The following is a 19094-nucleotide window of genomic DNA, read 5'->3' as shown; positions in this document are numbered from 1 at the left end:
AATGCTTAAATTGCTTTAGGAAATAGCCTTCAAGTGTTTTAACAATGCACAAGCAGATTTGGCAATTCATAGATTTCAAAATGAAGAGCCTTTAGGTTTTCAGCTACTCACAATCTCACAGCAGGCACCACAGAGATAAGGGGTTCATGTCCTCATTGGAGAAACCTAAAGTCAGCACAGGTTAAGTTATTTGCCTCCCAGTCACACGAGCTTTATGTAGTGGAACTAAAACTTAAACCCTAGGCCTCAGATTCCAAACTTAGGGCTTTCTTCATTTCTACAGTCCTCCCTCCTCTTCTCAAAGGTCTACAGCTGCAAGAACTTTCAATTGATTCTGGTGTTGACAGAAAAAAAGTGCCATATAATCTAAAATATTCAGAGCAAATTTTCTGGAAGCAAAGAACCAGAAAAATGTCTAGAAAAAAATGACAAATTACAAATATAATGAAATAGTGTACAGCAAGAAATGATGAGTATGAGGGAATTGGAGAAACATGGGAAGATTTGCATGAACTGATGCAGAGCAAAATAAGCAGACCAAGGGAACAATGTACACAACAGTCTCCCACAGCATAAATAAAAAGATCCCTAAAAGGAAACAGAAGTTCTAGAGAGTAAAGGTTGAAATATAGTATACCTCCTTCTCTCCATCAGAGAGACAGGGCACTGAGATAGAATATTATATACATTGTCAGACCTAGTCACTGTAATAGATGTTTTTGCTTAATAGTTTTTTGGGGGACAAAGGGAGAGGTTATTAGAAACAGAATAAGGGAGATGCCAAAAGGACTATAGTAGAAAGAGAAAAACCATCAAGATGTAAAGAAAAAAAAACTCCCTTGGTTTTTTGGGTCATACTGCTCCAAAGCCCTAGAGGCTAGTCAATGAACATAGTAATTTATTATCTTGGCACAAGTAAATGCTTTGTGGTTACTTCAGTAGGCTTACTTTGACATTCTGATTTCTAAATCAATAAAGATTTATAGATGCTTACTTCACATTATTTAGAGCCACTTTGCCATGAACTGGAGAAATGGAGAGAATGCAAAATAAAGGGCACTACAAGCCATGAAATAAAATTCCAAAATTTTTCCATTTTGTAAAAGTTTCCGCAAATATCAATATGCAACCTCATTTCATAGAAAACCTTGACTATAAAGTATCCTGTACAGCTATTGTGTGGTATGTCCACAGCAAGGAAAGGGGAGAAGGACAGGCTGTAAAAGGATCATCTAATGAAGCTTGTAAAATTTGATTCTTTACACTGGGGTACAAGTAATGGATTAAGTCTGGTACAGACTTAAAATCATTGAGTCTTACAATGACTCATCCATCCTTTCCTTGTATCCTTAAATTCCTTCAGTTAGCTTAAAGATTATGAGCTGAATAGATTCTTTGCTCTTAGTGGTCCCATCTATGACTCCCATGTCCCACTGAGTCTGTTTTAATGAGTAGGACATAGTATAGTAAAAGAACAAAACCAAATGCCAGTGCTTCATCTTAACTGTTGCCTTTAAAGTACTAAAAAAAGTCTTGGAGAAGATCTCAAGTCCTTTACTTCAAAATGGGTAGTGATATCTGGCATGTCTAATAAACAAACTCAAATGAAGCAAAAACCCTAGGTGCTTAATCACTTTCCCACTTGAGAGATTATTAGGTGTCCAACAATTTCTTGTCACAAGCCTACTTTTCACCTTTGTGCTTAAATTGTTTTTTAAATGTTATTTAAAATGTGATATTGAACTCTACTACAATTCTACTCAAGTACTATCTCATAGTGTAGAAAGATTCTGGGTTTTCCAATGCTATGTGCAGAATACACACCATGGCTAACATTGCTAAGGGAGGACCTGTCATTCAAGGACCATTCTAGCTAATCTCCTTTTACAGAACTGCCTTATCATAGACCTACATACTTATGAGCATTTGACCACATCTGAAAAATGACATACAAAAATATGGAAGGGTTAAAAATTACATCAGTGAAGGCACAAATAACTTTTGTGAAGATTTTTTGTGAGACAGAGAGAAATATATACTTCAAAGAGATCCTGAATAAAATGGGTTCTAGAAATTAAACAATTATCTAATGAACATATTGGAGATTAGACATTGAGGATAAAATCTCTGCTTCTAAAATAAAGATGAAATCTCTGCCTCCAAAATAAGTTGTTTTTAATTAGAGGAAATAAAATAGACCTTGGAAAATATTTCGTTTTCCTAGACCAAGGTGGTGAGAGAAAATGCTCAATTTTTTTTGTTTGTTTGTTCATCTCACTGAGTCTTTAAATGCCTTTTCTGTTTTAAGAAGAACAAAATATTCCTTAGGAGAAGTTTCACTTGCATTGTCTAATATTTTGTTTTTTAAAAATGCAACTAGATTGTGAAGAACAGCCATGATAAACTTAGCACTTCTCAGAATGTAGTGATCTAGGATAATTCCAATAGACTTGGGATGAAAAATGCCATCTATATCCAGAGAGAGAACTATGGAGATTGAAGGTGGATTGAAGTACCTTGTTTTGGGTTTTATTTGTTTGCTTATTCTTTCTTGTGGTTTTTTCCCCTTTTCGTCTGATTTTTCTTGCACAACATGACAAATATGGAAATATGTTTAGAAGAATTATACATATTTAACTTTTATCATATTACTTGCCATCTTGGGGAGAAAGGAGAAGGAAAGGAGAAAACATTGGGGATACAAAATCTTACAGAAATGATTCTTGAAAACTATATATATATATATGTACATATATATATATATATATATATATATATATATATATTTGGAAAAATAAAATACTATTGAGGGAGAAAAAAATAAAAGGGGAGAACAAAAAGACTTGCAACTACCATGAGAAAAATAAAACGAAAATGTTATGGAAATTGCAACACGATAGAATATATTAGGGATCATTTCTAGGGAAAAGCGATATACCTCAATATATTTATCTTATCCACTAGAACAATGGAGCATTGTTTTCATATGTGCGATAGAATGGTGATCTATTTCTTCATTGCTGCCTCCTATGCACCATGGTAAGAAACTAACTTTCTATTTAAAAAATAGTACTCTCTCTTTTCTTTTTGTATCTATTTTTTGATTGTGTTTTGTTGTGGTGTTCTCATCAGGTGTTTATTATAACTTTAGTAAATGCTACTTTTTATTTTTAAAAATTAGTTTTTAAATATATCTTTGCCACTTACAGAACACTTATTTAAATCTACTTAAGTGAATATACTCATTTGCCATTCCCTACTAAGAAAAGAGGCCTTTCTTTTAGTTCTTACTTCCATTTTCCTCACATGTTAATTTAATCTTGTGCAACTATGATATTCCAAATAAATTTTTTTATACTAAATACCTTTTGAAATTTTATTCTACTTATAGATCTTTATCTCCTTTTTGGTGCAGATCTAATAATGCCTTTGTTGCTTTGAAGAAAAAAAAAAAGCCTTTGCAGATTAAAAAACAAAAAAGTTCTTCCCACAAAGGAAGTTTTTAATCTCTTTCAAAAATCTCTCTATGCCAGGAACTGCTGTAGACTTCTAATGGTAGTTGGCCTCTAGGTCTGGCTATAGCAACACACTTGGTTCTTAGAGGCTTACTAACATGGTGCTATAAAAACAAACCCTGCTGGTTTCTTAACATGATCCAGAATTGTGTGGGCCTAATTCACATTGGGGAACAAAAACCAGAATTAGCCTGAGTTCAGCACTCTTTTAATGAGGACTCATTGAAAAAACACTTATCGAATGCCTTGTTTGAGCAATCCCTCTCATTCTAGCACATGAGGCAATTGATACTTACATTGAATAAATAGCAGCTATATCTCTGTGATCTACATACAGACTTTTATCAAAGGCTCCCTGAATTTCAAATGCAATATGCTCACAATTATAATTGCCAAGAACAAAGAAGCCTTAGTAGCATCCCACTTAAATAGAATTGGAGGGATATACCTACAAACAGCTACCTTCAGTCTAGCCCAATTTTAATTCATATTTAGGGCAAGAGAACCTGAAACCACCTCCTATGTTGAAAGCATTTTTTTTTCATTTAGCTTTTTCTCCTCTGCGATTACAGCTCCTGTAGCTAATTTTCTGCTCTCATGGTTAGGGGGAGGAAAACACACTAATCCCATTCATTTATCACTTCTGCTCTTGTTGTCATTTCTACATTTTTAGGTTAAATCTCCGTGAACTTGGACCTCTGGCATCTCATATGCGTTGGTTTATCTGGCTCATGGCAGCTGGAGGAACCATTTATGTATTTCTCTACCATGAAAAGTAAGAAATTGATCATTTGCATTTAACTTTAAGATGAACTTCCTTAAATACACAACTTTGCTATTCCTATTTTACAATTTCAAAATAGTAGAAATACATAAATAGGATGTAAATTTTTTTTCAACAAATGCTTAGATCCATTTGATGTAAAAGTTACAAAGGTTATTGTTTTTATAGAAAAAGTATTATCTTAAGAACAACAGCTGTGTTGGGCTGTGATACACATACAAATAAATTAAGAATTATGATATCCTATGCTGAAAATATTTGTTTGTATGCAGAGATGAATTTATGAGGAAATGGAAAAATAATTGAAAGTTATGTACTTGAAGCTCGAAAGGACTTCAGACTGTCAGATCTGGTTGTTTGTCAATTATAACTATTTTTCCTTGTTACAAGGGAGGGAGGGCTTAGTGGAGGAGATAGAGAATATCAAGAAATGACTGCTGTAGAAACAAGGAAACAATAACAAACTATGTTCAAAAAAGTATCACTCTAATATTAAACAATGAATTTAATTTTGATGTATGGCAAAGAAAAGGAAGAGAATTTCATATGAGAAACCATCAAGAGATGAACCTGACAAGAGTGAAGGTTGTCTTGTGCTAGGGAGAGAGAAGGTTGATTTGTAAGGCAGGACTTTGACTACGATTACATAAGTCTACAGGACATGATAAAGATTTTGAGCATATTTATCTTTTAATGAAATTGAAATTACTCCACAAGCTAAAAATACACACTCCCCCCAAAAAATCCTTATAAACTATCTAGTCCAACATTTTTATTCATTTTATAGCTACTGACAAACAGCCTCCCAAAGGTGAAAAGATTTAACCTAACATGTAACATGTGTGGCATTAGACTCTGGTCTCCTACTCTGCTATCTTTTTTGTTAAGCCATGTTGCCGCCACTATTTTGAAATATTATTAGCATGCTTAGGACATTCCTCACTGGTTAGAATCTATTAAAACGCCATATTTGTTAGAATCAGTGTTACTCTTTCAGAACCAAACATAATTCGCATTTATCATTAAGTATTCCTTTTCAGAAGTTGAAATGAAAATTGTTATTTCTGGCATCAAAAATTATAACATTAATTTCCATTTATATATTCTTCCTTGTCATAATATACAATCCTGGATTATTTAGTCTTTTGTATGTCATGGGTCCCCTTGGAAGTCAGAAGAAACCCAAACTTTCTCAGAAAAAGAAAAATATAGATACATGCATATGTGTATGTTTGTATATATGTATAGTTCAGAGAACCTAGGTTAAGAGTCCCTATTATAATCTAGTTACTTCAAGAATGAGTTAACATTATAGGATAGCAAAGAATACTAACTATAATGAGAATGGGCAATTCTTATCCATTCTAGCATTGGTCTGATGCAACAGGTATAAGTTTGAATCCTATAGCTCCACCAATTACTATCTTTGTAATCCCAGGCAAGTCACTTAGCTTCTAAGTTTTTCCCATCTATAAAACGGAGATAGAAAGATATTCCCTACTACTTACTGGTAGGAGTATAAGGAAATTGCATAAACCATAAGTTGCCACTTAAACATGAATAGTTTTTCTTAGAGACATTAGATTTTGTCACCTTATGATGAGTGTCTTTTCCACTGGATCTTTTGCAGAGCAAGAAGCTTTTGTTCTTTGCTACCCACCTCCATATTCTAAAAGTTCTTTCTTCAGTTCTTCCAAGTATACATCTTTTCTTCTTAACAAAGGGCTCCATGTTTGTCAGAAAGATAAATGTGAAACATAGGGTCAGAAAATGGAAGTAGGAGAATGGATTTTAGTTAACAGTAGTTGACATTTGCTAAAAGATATTTGTCAGATAAGGATTTGAGTTTGAAACCTTTTAAAATTCTTTGCCATTGTTACTCAACTGAAACTGTTTTAGTTTAGGGGTCTCATTGACTCCTAGGATAATTGATTTCTTTTGGTTAGGTAAAAATTTACATATCTTTTCATAGGAGAAGAGGAAGAAAGCATGGAAGTATCATGTTTGGTATGATGGAAATACACATACTAGGTATAACTATTTTATTCCTCTAGGTATAAAGTGGTCGAGCTCTTTTTCTATCTAACAATGGGATTTTCTCCTGCCTTGGTAGTAACATCAATGGTAAGAAATATAATCATTACTTTGATGATCTCATGATCTTAACTTTAAAAAAAAAAAAAAAAAAAAAAAGAATTAAGGGATTGCCGAGAGCCTTTATCTGGCCACTCGGTTTGATGTATAATGTAGCATTTCTATTTAATTATTCTTAGGTAATGTCCAAAAACATAAGAGGAAACATTTCTACCAAGCATATATCAGATTTATAAAATGTTGATTTTCCAGACTAGTGATATAATTGCTTCATAGAATGAAAATTTCCTGATTATGGTTTTCCCAATTTACTTTCTTTGAAGATTTTTCTGGACCCTCAAAAGGTAGACTTATTGTATGTACTTAATTTTTTCAAAAATTTCAATTTATCATTAATTTTTAGCCACCTTTTTAAATTTTTAGTTCCAAATTTCTCCCTCCCTTCCACCTCTTCCTACCCACTGAGAAGGCTAGCAATGATATCAATTATACATGTGAAATCATACAAAACATATTTCATTATAAGTTATATTTCCCCCCAAAAAATGAGTAAAATAAAGTAAGTTAGAAAATGTACTTTAGTTTGCACTCAGTTCATCATTCTCTCTCTGGGGATAATAAATATTTTTTCATCATGAATCCTTTGAAATTGTCTTGGATTATTTTATTGATCAGAGTAACCAAGTCTTTCACAGTTGATCATTATTACAACATTACAACAGTGTTTATTGGGCACTATTGTCTTCTGTTTTTTCTCCCTTCCCTTTACATCATTTCATATAGTTCTTGCCATGTTTTTCTGAAATCACCCTCTCAGCATTTCTTATAGCACATTAGTACACCATGACAATCATATGCCATAACTTCTTTAGCCATTTCTCAATTGATAAATATCCCTTAGATTTCTAATTCTTTGCCTCCACAAAAAAGATCTGCTATACATATTTTTGTATAGATAGATCCTTTTGGCTTTTCTTTGATCCCTTTGGGTATTTCTGGGTTAAAGGATATGAAGTTTTATATCCTTTTAGGCATGTTTCAAATTGTTCTCCAGAATGGTTGAACCAGCTCATTTTGCCACTGTAATTCACTAGTACTTATTTTTCCTTTATCCCCTCCATCATTTGTCATTTTTGATAAGTGTGAAATAGTGCCTAAGAGATTTTAATTTGTATTTCCCTAATAAATAGTGAATTAGAGCTTTTTTTTTTTATGTGATTACTAAGGTAGCTAAATGAATTAGTGGATAGGGAAGTCAGAAAGATTCATTTTCCTGAATTCAAATGTTGCCTTAGACTGTGTGACTCTGGACAAGTCACTTAATCCCATCTGCCTCAGTTCATCTGTAAAATGAGCTGCAGAAGGAAATGGCAAACCACTTCAGTATATTTGCCAAAAAATAAAAAATCAAATCAAATCCCAAATGGAATTATGAAGAGAAGGGACACGACTGAAATGACTGAACAAAAACAGCAGTAGAACAAAAACTTCTTCTGAAAACTACCTATTTATATCTTTTGACCATTTATCAATTGAGAAATATAAATTTTACTTATTTTGCACTCAGTATATATTTTTAAGAAATGAGGCAAAGGAACTTGATGTAAATATTTTGATAATATTTCATTATTTATGGTACCTTTAAGCATAATGTACTTCCCCATTTAATTAGGTGTATTTTTGCTTTTGCTTTGTCTGAGATCATGATGCAATAGTTGGGTGTTCATGTTGCGGATGCAATTTCCTATAGTGCCTTTGAATTAATGCCCCCCCAAAACCTTAATAGAAATATTTGGTACGGCTTTGGTCTATAATGTAGTTTTTAAATAGTATTTGAATCCTTTGAGAAGCAGGAACTCTCTATGGTAAATTCAGTTATGTCTGTAAATTAAAATTAGGACTAAGTAGACCATCCTACTTACTGATCTAATCATGATGAATTAATAGAACATAGATTGTATTTGCAGAAAAAAGTTGTGAGGCATCCTACTATATGCCAGTTTAAGAGTGTTGGTAAACAATGGAGGATATTGCTTTATTTCAAATGGATACCAGTGTCCAATGATACAAGGTTTTCTAGGTGGTATACATTTCTCAGAGGAACAAAATACAATTCAGTATTATCTATTAAATATCTCCTTTGGAAAAATACTATATAGAAAACACTATGAAGCATACTAGGAAGAGATAAAGTTTGCATAAGACACTTTTTTTAAAATAATATTTTATTTTCCCCCCAACTACATGCAGAAATCATTTTTTAACATTTGTTTCTTATTAAGTTTTGAATTCCAAATTCTCTCTCTCCTCTGCCCTTCATTGAAAAGGCAAGCAATAATAAGGCTACACATGTGCAGCAGCCACAGAAAACATATTTCCATACCAGTCATGCTGTGATAGAAAACAGACAAAATAAAAAAAGAAAGTTTACCAAAAAACAAAAAGCTTACCTTGATCTGCACTCAGACACTACTAGTTCCCTACCCTAGAGAGGTGGATAGCATCCTTCATCAGAAGTCCCTCATTAAAGGTCCTGGATCACTACACCACTGAGACCAAGTCATTTGCAATTGATCATCACACAGTGTCACCGGGGAAAACATTCTCCTGGTTCTGCTGATCCCCCTGCATCAGCCCACGAAAGTTTTTCCAGATCTCTCTAAAAGCAGCCTGTTCATCATCTACCACAGCACAACAGCATTCCATCACAAAAATATGCCATCAGCTAGTTAAGCCATTCTCCAATTATAGACATCTCCTCAATTTCTTATTCTTTGACACTACTAAAGGAGCTGCCATTAATATTTTTATACATAAAAATTTATGCTAATATACAAGGTTCAGAGTCTAGTTGTAAGTTAATAATGACTGCACACCTCTTTTTGTAGTTTTTGGTATGATGAGGGGAAGGGTTTGTGTTTGGTTGTTGGGGGTTTGTTTGTTTGTTTTTTTAATTTGAGAGGTACAACAAAGCAGCTGTCATCAGCAACCAGGAGAAAAGGGGAAGATTTCCAGGAAGCAATTGCATTTGAACTAAATTTAAAAGGTTTGGTAGGAATTTAGTAGATGGAAGTAGGGAAGGTTATTATAGGCAGAGGTAGTAGCAAAAGTAACGAGAGTAGGAAGGCATAAGGCATGTAAAAGTAGTAATAAGTTCAGTTTGGCTGGAACGTGTGAAGTGGACTGTGAAAGCATTACTTTGTAATAGCTGCACAAAAATAGCTGGGCTTCAGACTGGAACCAAGATTACAAAGCAAAGTCAGAGTAAACCTAGGTTAGTGAGTAATGAAACCAGAATTCTTAATTCAAAGTTTTAAATATATGGAGATTCAATAATTTTGAAATAATTCCAGATGGTTCCTTCTATCACAGTAATAAATGTCAAAACTTTTTTATTTTTTCTCTAATAGAATAACACTGATGGGCTGCAAGAACTTGCCTGTGGAGGCTTAATTTATTGCTTGGGAGTCGTGTTCTTCAAAAGTGATGGCATCATTCCATTCGCCCATGCCATCTGGCACCTTTTTGTGGCCACAGCGGCGGCAGTACATTACTATGCCATTTGGAAATACCTTTACCGAAGTCCTACAGACTTTATCCGACACTTATGATCGAATCTGTGCTAAGTCTCCAAACCAGTATTACTTCAATTGTAAAATTGGATGTAGGAGAGAGTAGACAATTGCACAGAAGAAAAAAAAGCTGCACTGACTTTGCTAGATTTAAATATATATATATATAATTACTGTGAATTGAAATGATGATCTGTGTTGGGTTGGGTTCTTCCCCTCAGCAAATAAGATACTGTATTAACTGTCTATTCCATTCCATCCTCATGAAATATTCTGTATAGAATGGCCAATGGATATTTGCAAATGAGAATTTTATATTTTAATCTTATCAATTTTACTGCATGGATTTTCTAAATTAGTAACTCAATGTAAGAAGTCAGTGCTTAAGTGCAATAACAAAATTATTTTTTCTTTTTAAAAAATAATTTTTACCACTTTATCCATTAGCTTTGTGAAGAATCATGGACAGAATTCAGACTAATTTTTTTGCCATGTTTCATTGTGGCATAATGTGCTTATTTTTAAATGGAAACTTTAGGTTTTTGTAAATTTTTTAAAGAATTTCATTGAGAAGACATCTATGCAGTTATTCATTCATCTGGGTTGCAAATCTCTGCAACCAACAATCAACATTCCACATATTGATAAACATTATACCTCTTCCAGCAATTTTATTATGTCAAGTAATTGCCAATTTTTTTAAACTACAGATTCAAAACTTGCCTGCCAACCTGTATCTATAAAGTCAATGCTGCTTCAGACACTTGACCTAATGTAGTCTAGTAGTAATGGAAAAATTCTTTTGACCTCATTAGCTTTTATGGAGACCTGACTCTCCCTCTGCCTTTGCCACTGTTACTTCAGGGATCCTTTAGATGATGATGAATAAGGGCATACTTCAGTAACAGGTCAGTATTCATGGAATTGGGTTAACCATCAATTGAAAATCCTTGAAGATTATGATGAATTAAATTGAATGCTCATTGTATATTTGGTATCCAGTGGTTAACTTGATGTAGTTTAGCTTCAATATTGACTATCTTTACATGTGAAATTTGCTTTAAATTGTGTGGTTAGATGCATCAATTCACTTATACTCCTATCTTTCAACAAACTTTTCCTTTTCTTCTTATAAAAATTTTTGAACATCCTGGGACCGAAAATCATGAGTTTAGAATGCACAGTTCCAGTCTCAACTCAATGACATGATAATAGTATGTTTAGCATGTTATTGTATGTCTTAACCTTTTATCAATGTCTTATATTAAGATTGACACTGTTGCTCCATTCCCTTGTTCTTTCATGTTGCTATTTTTAATAATGAAACAACCTCTTGCCTTCAGTTTTGATTCCAGGTATTGCCTGTTTTCCACTAATGGGCCTGATCAGTGAGAATTACCTAACATTGATAACCTACTTTAGCCTCACCAATGTGGTAAACAAAAACAAAACCAAAAACCTTTTTTTCTTCATAGGGGCTTCAAAGGGGATAAATTTTGTTGTTATTTTAATATGTTAAGAACTTGGCACATTTGTGTAAATTATGTGGGAATGAATGAGCAGAAAACCTCTACAGTATTATGTGGTAAATATAAAATTACATTTCTAAAGCAGGCCCCCATTACAGCAATCACAGACCACTCTTTTGAATGCATGGTTCTTACACATTTGGATGCCTGATACCTTCCTGTGTATATTTGTTTTAATATGTTGCTGGTTTTTTGTGGGTTCCTTTGCTCAGTTCAAAAGTAGCACTGTCAAAACCACTAAAACTCATGTAAAATCCTGCTGTAGTCTTGAATAAAATTGTAATTTGGAGTTGTTCCATTGTCTCTAAATTATTTTACTATCAAGATGAAGGCTTTGCCTTTGCTTTTTTTTTTTTTTTTTTTTTTTTTTGGTTTGAGCTCATCCAGAATTTATAATTCACATTCTAGCCTGTTCTGTTTCAATAGTCAGCATGGGAGGAAAAATAAACACTACAGTCTGGAACTTTCCAGTATCCTTTTGAATAATTGAAATGACATCTCCAACACATACTCATCCGTAGGCATTTTCATCCTGCAGTTACTTAAGGGAAATTATAGATAATGATTGGATGCCCCTTAGTCAAAGTAAGCTTTATATGTAGGATATTTGATATACCAGGAGATCTATATTATAATAGACTTGCTTACTAAGCAGAGAAAGTAACTTTTTGCTGAAATGCTATCAGATGTGTACATGTTCAACAACAGCCTAACAATTCAGGCTGGCTGTCCAACTTTTATTCCAAATGCTAAATTTTCCTGAAAAACATTTATTTTAATCATTTTGGACCAGAAGAACACAACTCTAATGCCAGTATTTAAGTGGACTCCTGCTGACCCACTAAGGCTTGAAATTAATGGTTTGCCTGGGTTTAGATGCCTGGGAAGTTCATTACTACACCAGGAAAAGGAAAGAGAGAAGGAGAGGGAGAAGGAGGGAGTGCTTTGTAACATAGATTAACTTTGTTTCATAACATAGCTACAAAAAATACCAAAATGTATTATAAGGACCAACTTGACCTTCCTGACTTCTAAATCCTGCCTACCTGCCTGCCACACTTAGGTAGCAGATTGAATGGAAACATTCACTTTTCCGCTTAGGACCAAAGTCATATAGCAAAGCTTCTGACTCATTACAAAATTTTGAGTCAGCAGGGCCTCTTTAAACTCTAATAACATTTGTTATGTCACTCTTCCAGGCCTTCATTGCCACCTAAATGATTTTCTTATCTACTTTCTAATGGAACAAAGAATGTTTCCATAAAGTGTGCTAGGAATTTGTATAATAATGGAGTAACTTGGTGTTCTTCTATTAATGTTTGTGGCATGTTAGTTAAAAAAAAAAAAAATTGGCCTGGAAACTACAATGCAAGAAACAGCAGAAGAAAAATATCCAGAGCTTCTGATTACAGAATGAAGTACAAAACAAAAGAATACAGACATCCACCTATGTGATGGAGGGTAGTGAGGGAGAAACCCTAGGCTGCAAACTCCCAAAAACAGAGTGGTTAAATTAAATGATGCCGTCAATAAACTTTTCATTCAACTATGAGGTAAGACCTGTAAACATAAAAGATAGAAAATTTAAGTAACAGAAGATTATTCTACATTCACCAGAAACCACAGGAAATAAAGATACAGTGTTCCAAAGAACAAAGCTCAAGATTTAACTCAAGGTAACATATTCTTCAAACCTGAGTCTAATCATCAATTTAATATGATGGGTGTTTAAAGCAACGTAAGAGATTATTTCTTTGCAAACTTACAGGTGACAGAAGCACAAGATAAATATTGCACAGGAAAAAATACTCCCCCAAAAGGGGGTTAGGGCAAGAACTAGAAACAAACCTATCTAAGGAATTTTAAAAATAACCATAACAAAATTGAGGAACCACTAAGACATTTCTTTCTAAAAACACATGGGGAGACAGATGAAAGTAGAACTTAAATAGAAATCATGGTGGTGGAAGTCCTGAAACACTATGGACCAAGACTCAATACTTGCCTTGCCTACAAGTAAACCAATGTCTTTTTGTTTTGTTTTTGAATTTTTGTTAGTTTTTTTTTGGGGGGGAGGGTGGAATATAAACTGAAATATGGAATATGGAATGAAAAGTACATAAAAGAGGAGAAGGGAAGGAGAAAATAGAGGGGAATGTATAATGTACCCTAATCAAGTCCACGGTAATCAATGAATGGAAAAATAACTTTCATAGTCTTTCATGTAGAAAAGGAACAAGAGGACAGTGGATGAGGTGGTAAAAGGAAGAACTGGAATTGGGGGGAAAAGATGACAAAATCTTAATTCAAAGGTGAGAGGAGAGTCTTATCAAAAACATTCCTTTGGTAGGAGAGGTATTGTCTATAATAGTAGATAGTCTGCAAGGATCTGCTCAGACAGACCATTGCCTCAGAGAATCTTGTGTTTCCATGGACAGCATCTTATCTATAGATAGGGGAGTCAGAGCTTCTGGGGAAAATTAGAAAATGGAAAAGGTGAGGGAGTTTAGAAACGAGTTTAAGTGACAGCTGAAGGGGAAAGAGTGGAAGAATTAATTAGATAAATAGGTAAAAGGAAGAAGATGGGATTCTTAAAGGAAGTACAACTTCAAAACTAGAAAAAGATGTCAATAAGCTAAGAGAGGAAGGAGTATTTGAGGAGAGGAAGAGTCTATGGAAGAGTTAGATTAAAGTGGATTAATCAGATTGGATAATAAAAAAAAAAAACCTCACAATATATTGCTTATGAGAAACATCCCTAAAAAGCAAAGACAGAATAAAAATGGATGCTAAAATAAAATATACATCAGGAGCTGTAATACATGATATCAGACAAAGCAAAAACAAAAGTTTACCATGTAAAGAATAAACAAGAGAGATTATACTGAGAAGGAACCCTACACAACAAACCATTATCAATATTAAACATATGTTTTAAATATTTTAGCATCTAGATTCATAAAGAAAAAAATAGATGAATTGCAAGAAGACACAGTAACACAAAAATATTAGCAGATTTTAATACCCTTCTCTGTTTTGGAAAAAAAAAAAAAAGATCTGAAACAAAAAACATAAAATTAGCAAATTACTAGGGAAATTAGAATGAAAAGACAAGGCAACTTTTAAATAAGCCTGCTTTAAAATATATAAACTTTTATATTAACATTTTAACATGTATTGGTCTACCTGTCATTTGGGAGAGGGAGTGGGGATAAGGAGGGGAAAAGTTGGAACAAAAGGTTTTACAAGAGTCAATGCTGAAAAATTACCCATGCATATAGTTTATAAATAAAAAGCTTAATAATAAAAAAAAAAAAGAATATACACTTTTTCTCAGCACCTCATGTAATATTTACAGAAATTAACTGTGTATTGAAGCACAGAGTTAATTGCAAATGAGTGTAAAATGGTGGAAATAATAAATAGATCCTTTACAATAAAACTACAATTAAAAAATAGTAATCAGTTCAGGAAGCATAAACAAAATAAACAATGGAGATTTAACAACGAAATACTATAAAAATGTAGGTTCAAAGAGCAAGTTACAGAAATAATAATTATGTGATAGAAAATGAGAATGATGAAAACATACCAAAAATTTGGGGATGCAGCTAAAGCAGTCCTTGGGAAGAACTTATACAAATATATATTATCAAAAAAGGAAAGAATTAACATGCATTTTTAAAAAGTTAGAAAGTCAATTAATGAACCTAGAGAAGTTGAGGCATTGGAAATTAGAGGAGAAATAAACTGAAACTCCCAAATTATAGAAAGTGTAAAACTAAAATTGGTTCTTTGAAAAGATGATGAAATTGATAAATCTTTCTCCAACTTGTTTATGAAGAGGAAAATCAAATCAACTGATGCAATGAACAATGTGAATGCAATGAACAAGGTGAAATAAAAAAGAAGTAAAAGAAAAAAAAAGAATTATCAGAATTATGTAATTATATGCTAACAAAACAACATATAAGACATAAGGGAATGTTTATTAAATAGATCCAAATTCACAGAAAACCAAATAGAAAATAGAAAACTTAAATAATCTAATCTCAGAAAAGGAAATAAATGTAGCCATGAAGGATCGACCAATGGGAGGGGGAAAAACCAATCTTGATGGATTCATGGAATTCCATCTAAAATTTAATTTGAGGGGCTGTTTTCAATATCAATTAACTATCAGTAAACATTTATTAAGCACTTTTATGCCAGAAACTGCTAAATGCTAGAGATACAAATGAGAAAAAGAAAGTCCCTGCCCTCAAGAAGTTTATAATCTAATGAAGGAAGATAATACACAAAAGGAAGCTGAAGGTGGAATTTAGGGAACCAGGAAATACTTGACCTTGGGAACATGTTTGTAGAGTTGAAACCAAGTAGAGCTGGTGAAAAATGACAAGCGGGATAGGTTCTTTTTGAAGACTTGCCCAGGCTGGAAATATAATAGTTACTCATGGCTTTACCAACCCCACCCCATCCCCAATCCCAATCCCATGGCTCATCCTATTAATGCTGAACTAACTGCAGGCAACAACAACCTTTGGGAGGTAGGTACTATTATTATCCCCACTTGAATTTATCTCTACCCATTTGAATTTAGCCCAAGTTTACTGCAGTTCAGAGATCCCAGACTTTAATGATTTTCTGAGCTCAGCCTCCCCCATAGCAGGGTCTACAGATGTGTCACTACACCTGAAGTATAATTTTTTAAAAAATAGTTCACTCTAACCCTATGCAAATTACCCTCAAAAAGTGAGAAAGAAAGTATTCCACTCCTCTTTTTCTAAAACAAATAATCCTGTGTGGTACAGAAATGGTGAGGGGTCACCATTTAATAAAAAAGCTGGAGAGAGCTCTAGAGAAAAGCAAAGTTTATTGTACATTCTCGAGAGAAGGGCGTCCCACCCTTCCAGCAGACAATCGAAGAAGCGCCTTCTATGGGCAGAACAGCACCTTTAATCCCTAAGCAAAACACCCCCTCCCATCACTGACCCTCATCCTCATTGGCTGAGAGTTTTACATTCTAAACTAGAAATCTGCCCATGAAATTGAACTTGACCAATAAGTACATAGTTGCCCATATGTGGCTGAAATAGGGAGGAGATATCATGAGAGGGGAACGCAATTATGCCCTTGACTAGATGTTCTGAGTCCTTCAGGCCTACTCAAACACTGAAGTAGATGAAGCTTTACACGATTTTCACAACTGTCTTGAAAGATCTCACCTCATCTCATTCAATCCTAATACCTAAACTAGGGAGGACAAAGCAAACTCATAAACCAGTATGATTAATGAATATTAGTTAAAAACTTAAATAAAATCCTGAATACAATACAAATTATTCATTTATGACCCAGTTGGATTTATACTATAGAGGTAAGAATGGTTTGACAGGAGGGAAATCAACACAAATAATTATATATATTGGGCAGCTGAGTAGGTTTGTGATAGAATAATGGCTTTGGAGTCATGAAGATCTGAATTCAAATCTAGCCTCAGAACTGTGTGTATATACACACACACACACACACACACACACACACACATACAAAATATGTATCCAAAACCACATGATTATCACAGTAAATGCAGAAAAAAAAAGCTTTTTATAAAGTGCGAAACTTATTTATACAGAAGGAAAAACCTACAAACTGGCATAAAAGGACTTTTACTATCATAAAAGTGCCTAAAACCAAAAGCATCATATGTAATGGATATTTTTCAAATTTTCCCAATAAATTCAAGGGGAAATCAAGAATATCCACTCTTTCTTTTATTATTTAATAAAGTTCTAAAAATTATAACAAGATTACAAAAAAGAAATTAAACTTAAAGATAAGGAAATAAAACTATTCCTAATGGCCTGTAGCAGCATGGTGGGTAGGATGCTGAACTGGAGAAAAGAAAATCAATCCAAATTAAAATGCAGCCTTGATCTGGGCAAATCTTTTAACCCCTCTTAGTCTGTTTCCTCACCTGCAAAATGAGGACAATAATAGCACCAATCTCCCAAGGTGGTTGTGAGAATCAAATGAGAAAACTATACAGCACATAGCATATGTCTGGCATATAGCCAGGATGATATAAATGTCAGTTATTATTATTGTTATTATTATTTACACGATGATTTATTTACAAAATCCTAGACAATCAGCAAAAATGAGATTACAGTTTTAGATAAGATACAAAATAAATCCACAAGTCAATGGTATTTCTATATAACAAAATTCAAGAGAAAATAATATAGAGACCTCATTCAAAGTAACTACAAAATCCATAAAATATTTGGGGATCAATATGCTAAAATACACAAAATACTTATATAGATTCAATTACAAAGTATTCTTTAAAGAAATAAAGAACAATTTAAATAACTGGATGAATATTTACTAATGCTGGCTCATGCCAATATAATAAAAATAGTTAATTTACAGTTTTCATGCTATGCCAAACTTTCAAAGGTGTATTTTATGGCAGAGGTGTCAAACACATAGCCTGTAGTCATACGCAACCCATAATACTCAAGTACTGTCTGAAATATATTAAGATATAATTGGAAAATACTTAACAAATTAAATAAAGACATAATAAAACATAGACAATACTGTATTTTAAAATTAAGACAAGTAAATAGCCTGCAGGGATATTCATGTGTGACTTAGTGGCCCTAGTTTCTATTTTAATTTGACTTTACTGCTTTACAGAATTAGATAAAATAATAATAATAATAATGTTCATTTAGAGTAACAAAAATTATAGAATTTAAAATGAAATAATGTAAAATGATAAAAAAATTAAGGTGGGGGAAAGAATTTCTAAACATTACAAAACAGTAACAACAAAACAAATTGGTATTGGTTTAAAAAGAAGGGTAGATCAATAATCCAAAGTACAGGAGAATAAAATAAAGAAGAATTAAAAGCAATGGAACTTAATGACTTAATGTTTCATAAACCAGAAAACATAAATTACGTAAGATAAAACTCCTTATTTGATAAAAATGCTTGGAAAACTGGAAAACAATCTGGCAGAAAGTAGGTTTAAACTAATATTTCATAGTAAAACAGCTAGATGATGCAGTAGATAGAACACTGGGCTTGCAAGCTGGAAGACCTAAATTCTAAATTGGTTTCTAACATTTACTAGTTGTGTGACCCTATTTACCTCAGTTTCCTTATCTGTAAAATGAGCTGGAGAAGGAAATGACAAGCTACTCTAGTATCTTTGCCAAGAAAACCTCAAATGGGGTCACAAAGAACAGAACATGATTGAAATGACTTAATGACTACAACAAAAATATCTCATGGCATATTTCACAATAAATTTTAAATTGATACGTGAGTTTAGTATTAAAGAAACTACCATTAAAAATCTTTAGAAGAGGCATATCATATTATACCTCTGGCAGCTATGTTGATAATAGTAATAATGACTAGCATTTGTATAGTGCCTTTTATGTGCCAACTGATTTGTAAATATCTCATTAGATCCTCACAACAACCCTGGAAGGTAGATATTAATGGTAGATATTAGTAGATATTCCCCATTGTACAGACCAGGAAACAGAGTAGAGGTTAAGTGATTTGACCAGACTCACTG

At 33.2% G+C, this 19094-nt stretch overlaps 1 protein-coding gene across 3 annotated transcripts in view; it reads left to right on the top strand.

Moving 5' to 3' along the window:
- The window catches only part of MMD (monocyte to macrophage differentiation associated), a 106288-nt gene extending 94505 nt beyond the window's left edge, over positions 1–11783 (top strand). For all 3 annotated transcript variants that reach the window (XM_074261840.1, XM_074261841.1, XM_074261843.1), the window contains exons 4-7: positions 2965–3039; positions 4189–4290; positions 6354–6423; positions 9804–11783. In XM_074261840.1, coding sequence (XP_074117941.1) covers positions 2965–3039; positions 4189–4290; positions 6354–6423; positions 9804–10004 — 448 coding nt within the window. In that variant the 3' untranslated portion in view covers positions 10005–11783. The remainder of the gene's footprint in view (positions 1–2964; positions 3040–4188; positions 4291–6353; positions 6424–9803) is intronic.
- Positions 11784–19094: the final 7311 nt, after the last annotated feature.

The sequence above is a fragment of the Sminthopsis crassicaudata genome, chromosome 4, assembly GCF_048593235.1.
Source record: "Sminthopsis crassicaudata isolate SCR6 chromosome 4, ASM4859323v1, whole genome shotgun sequence".
NCBI classification, from domain to species: domain Eukaryota; kingdom Metazoa; phylum Chordata; class Mammalia; order Dasyuromorphia; family Dasyuridae; genus Sminthopsis; species Sminthopsis crassicaudata.
Note: the sequence above shows the minus strand (reverse complement) of the source record. Positions and strands in the feature narration are given on the sequence as shown.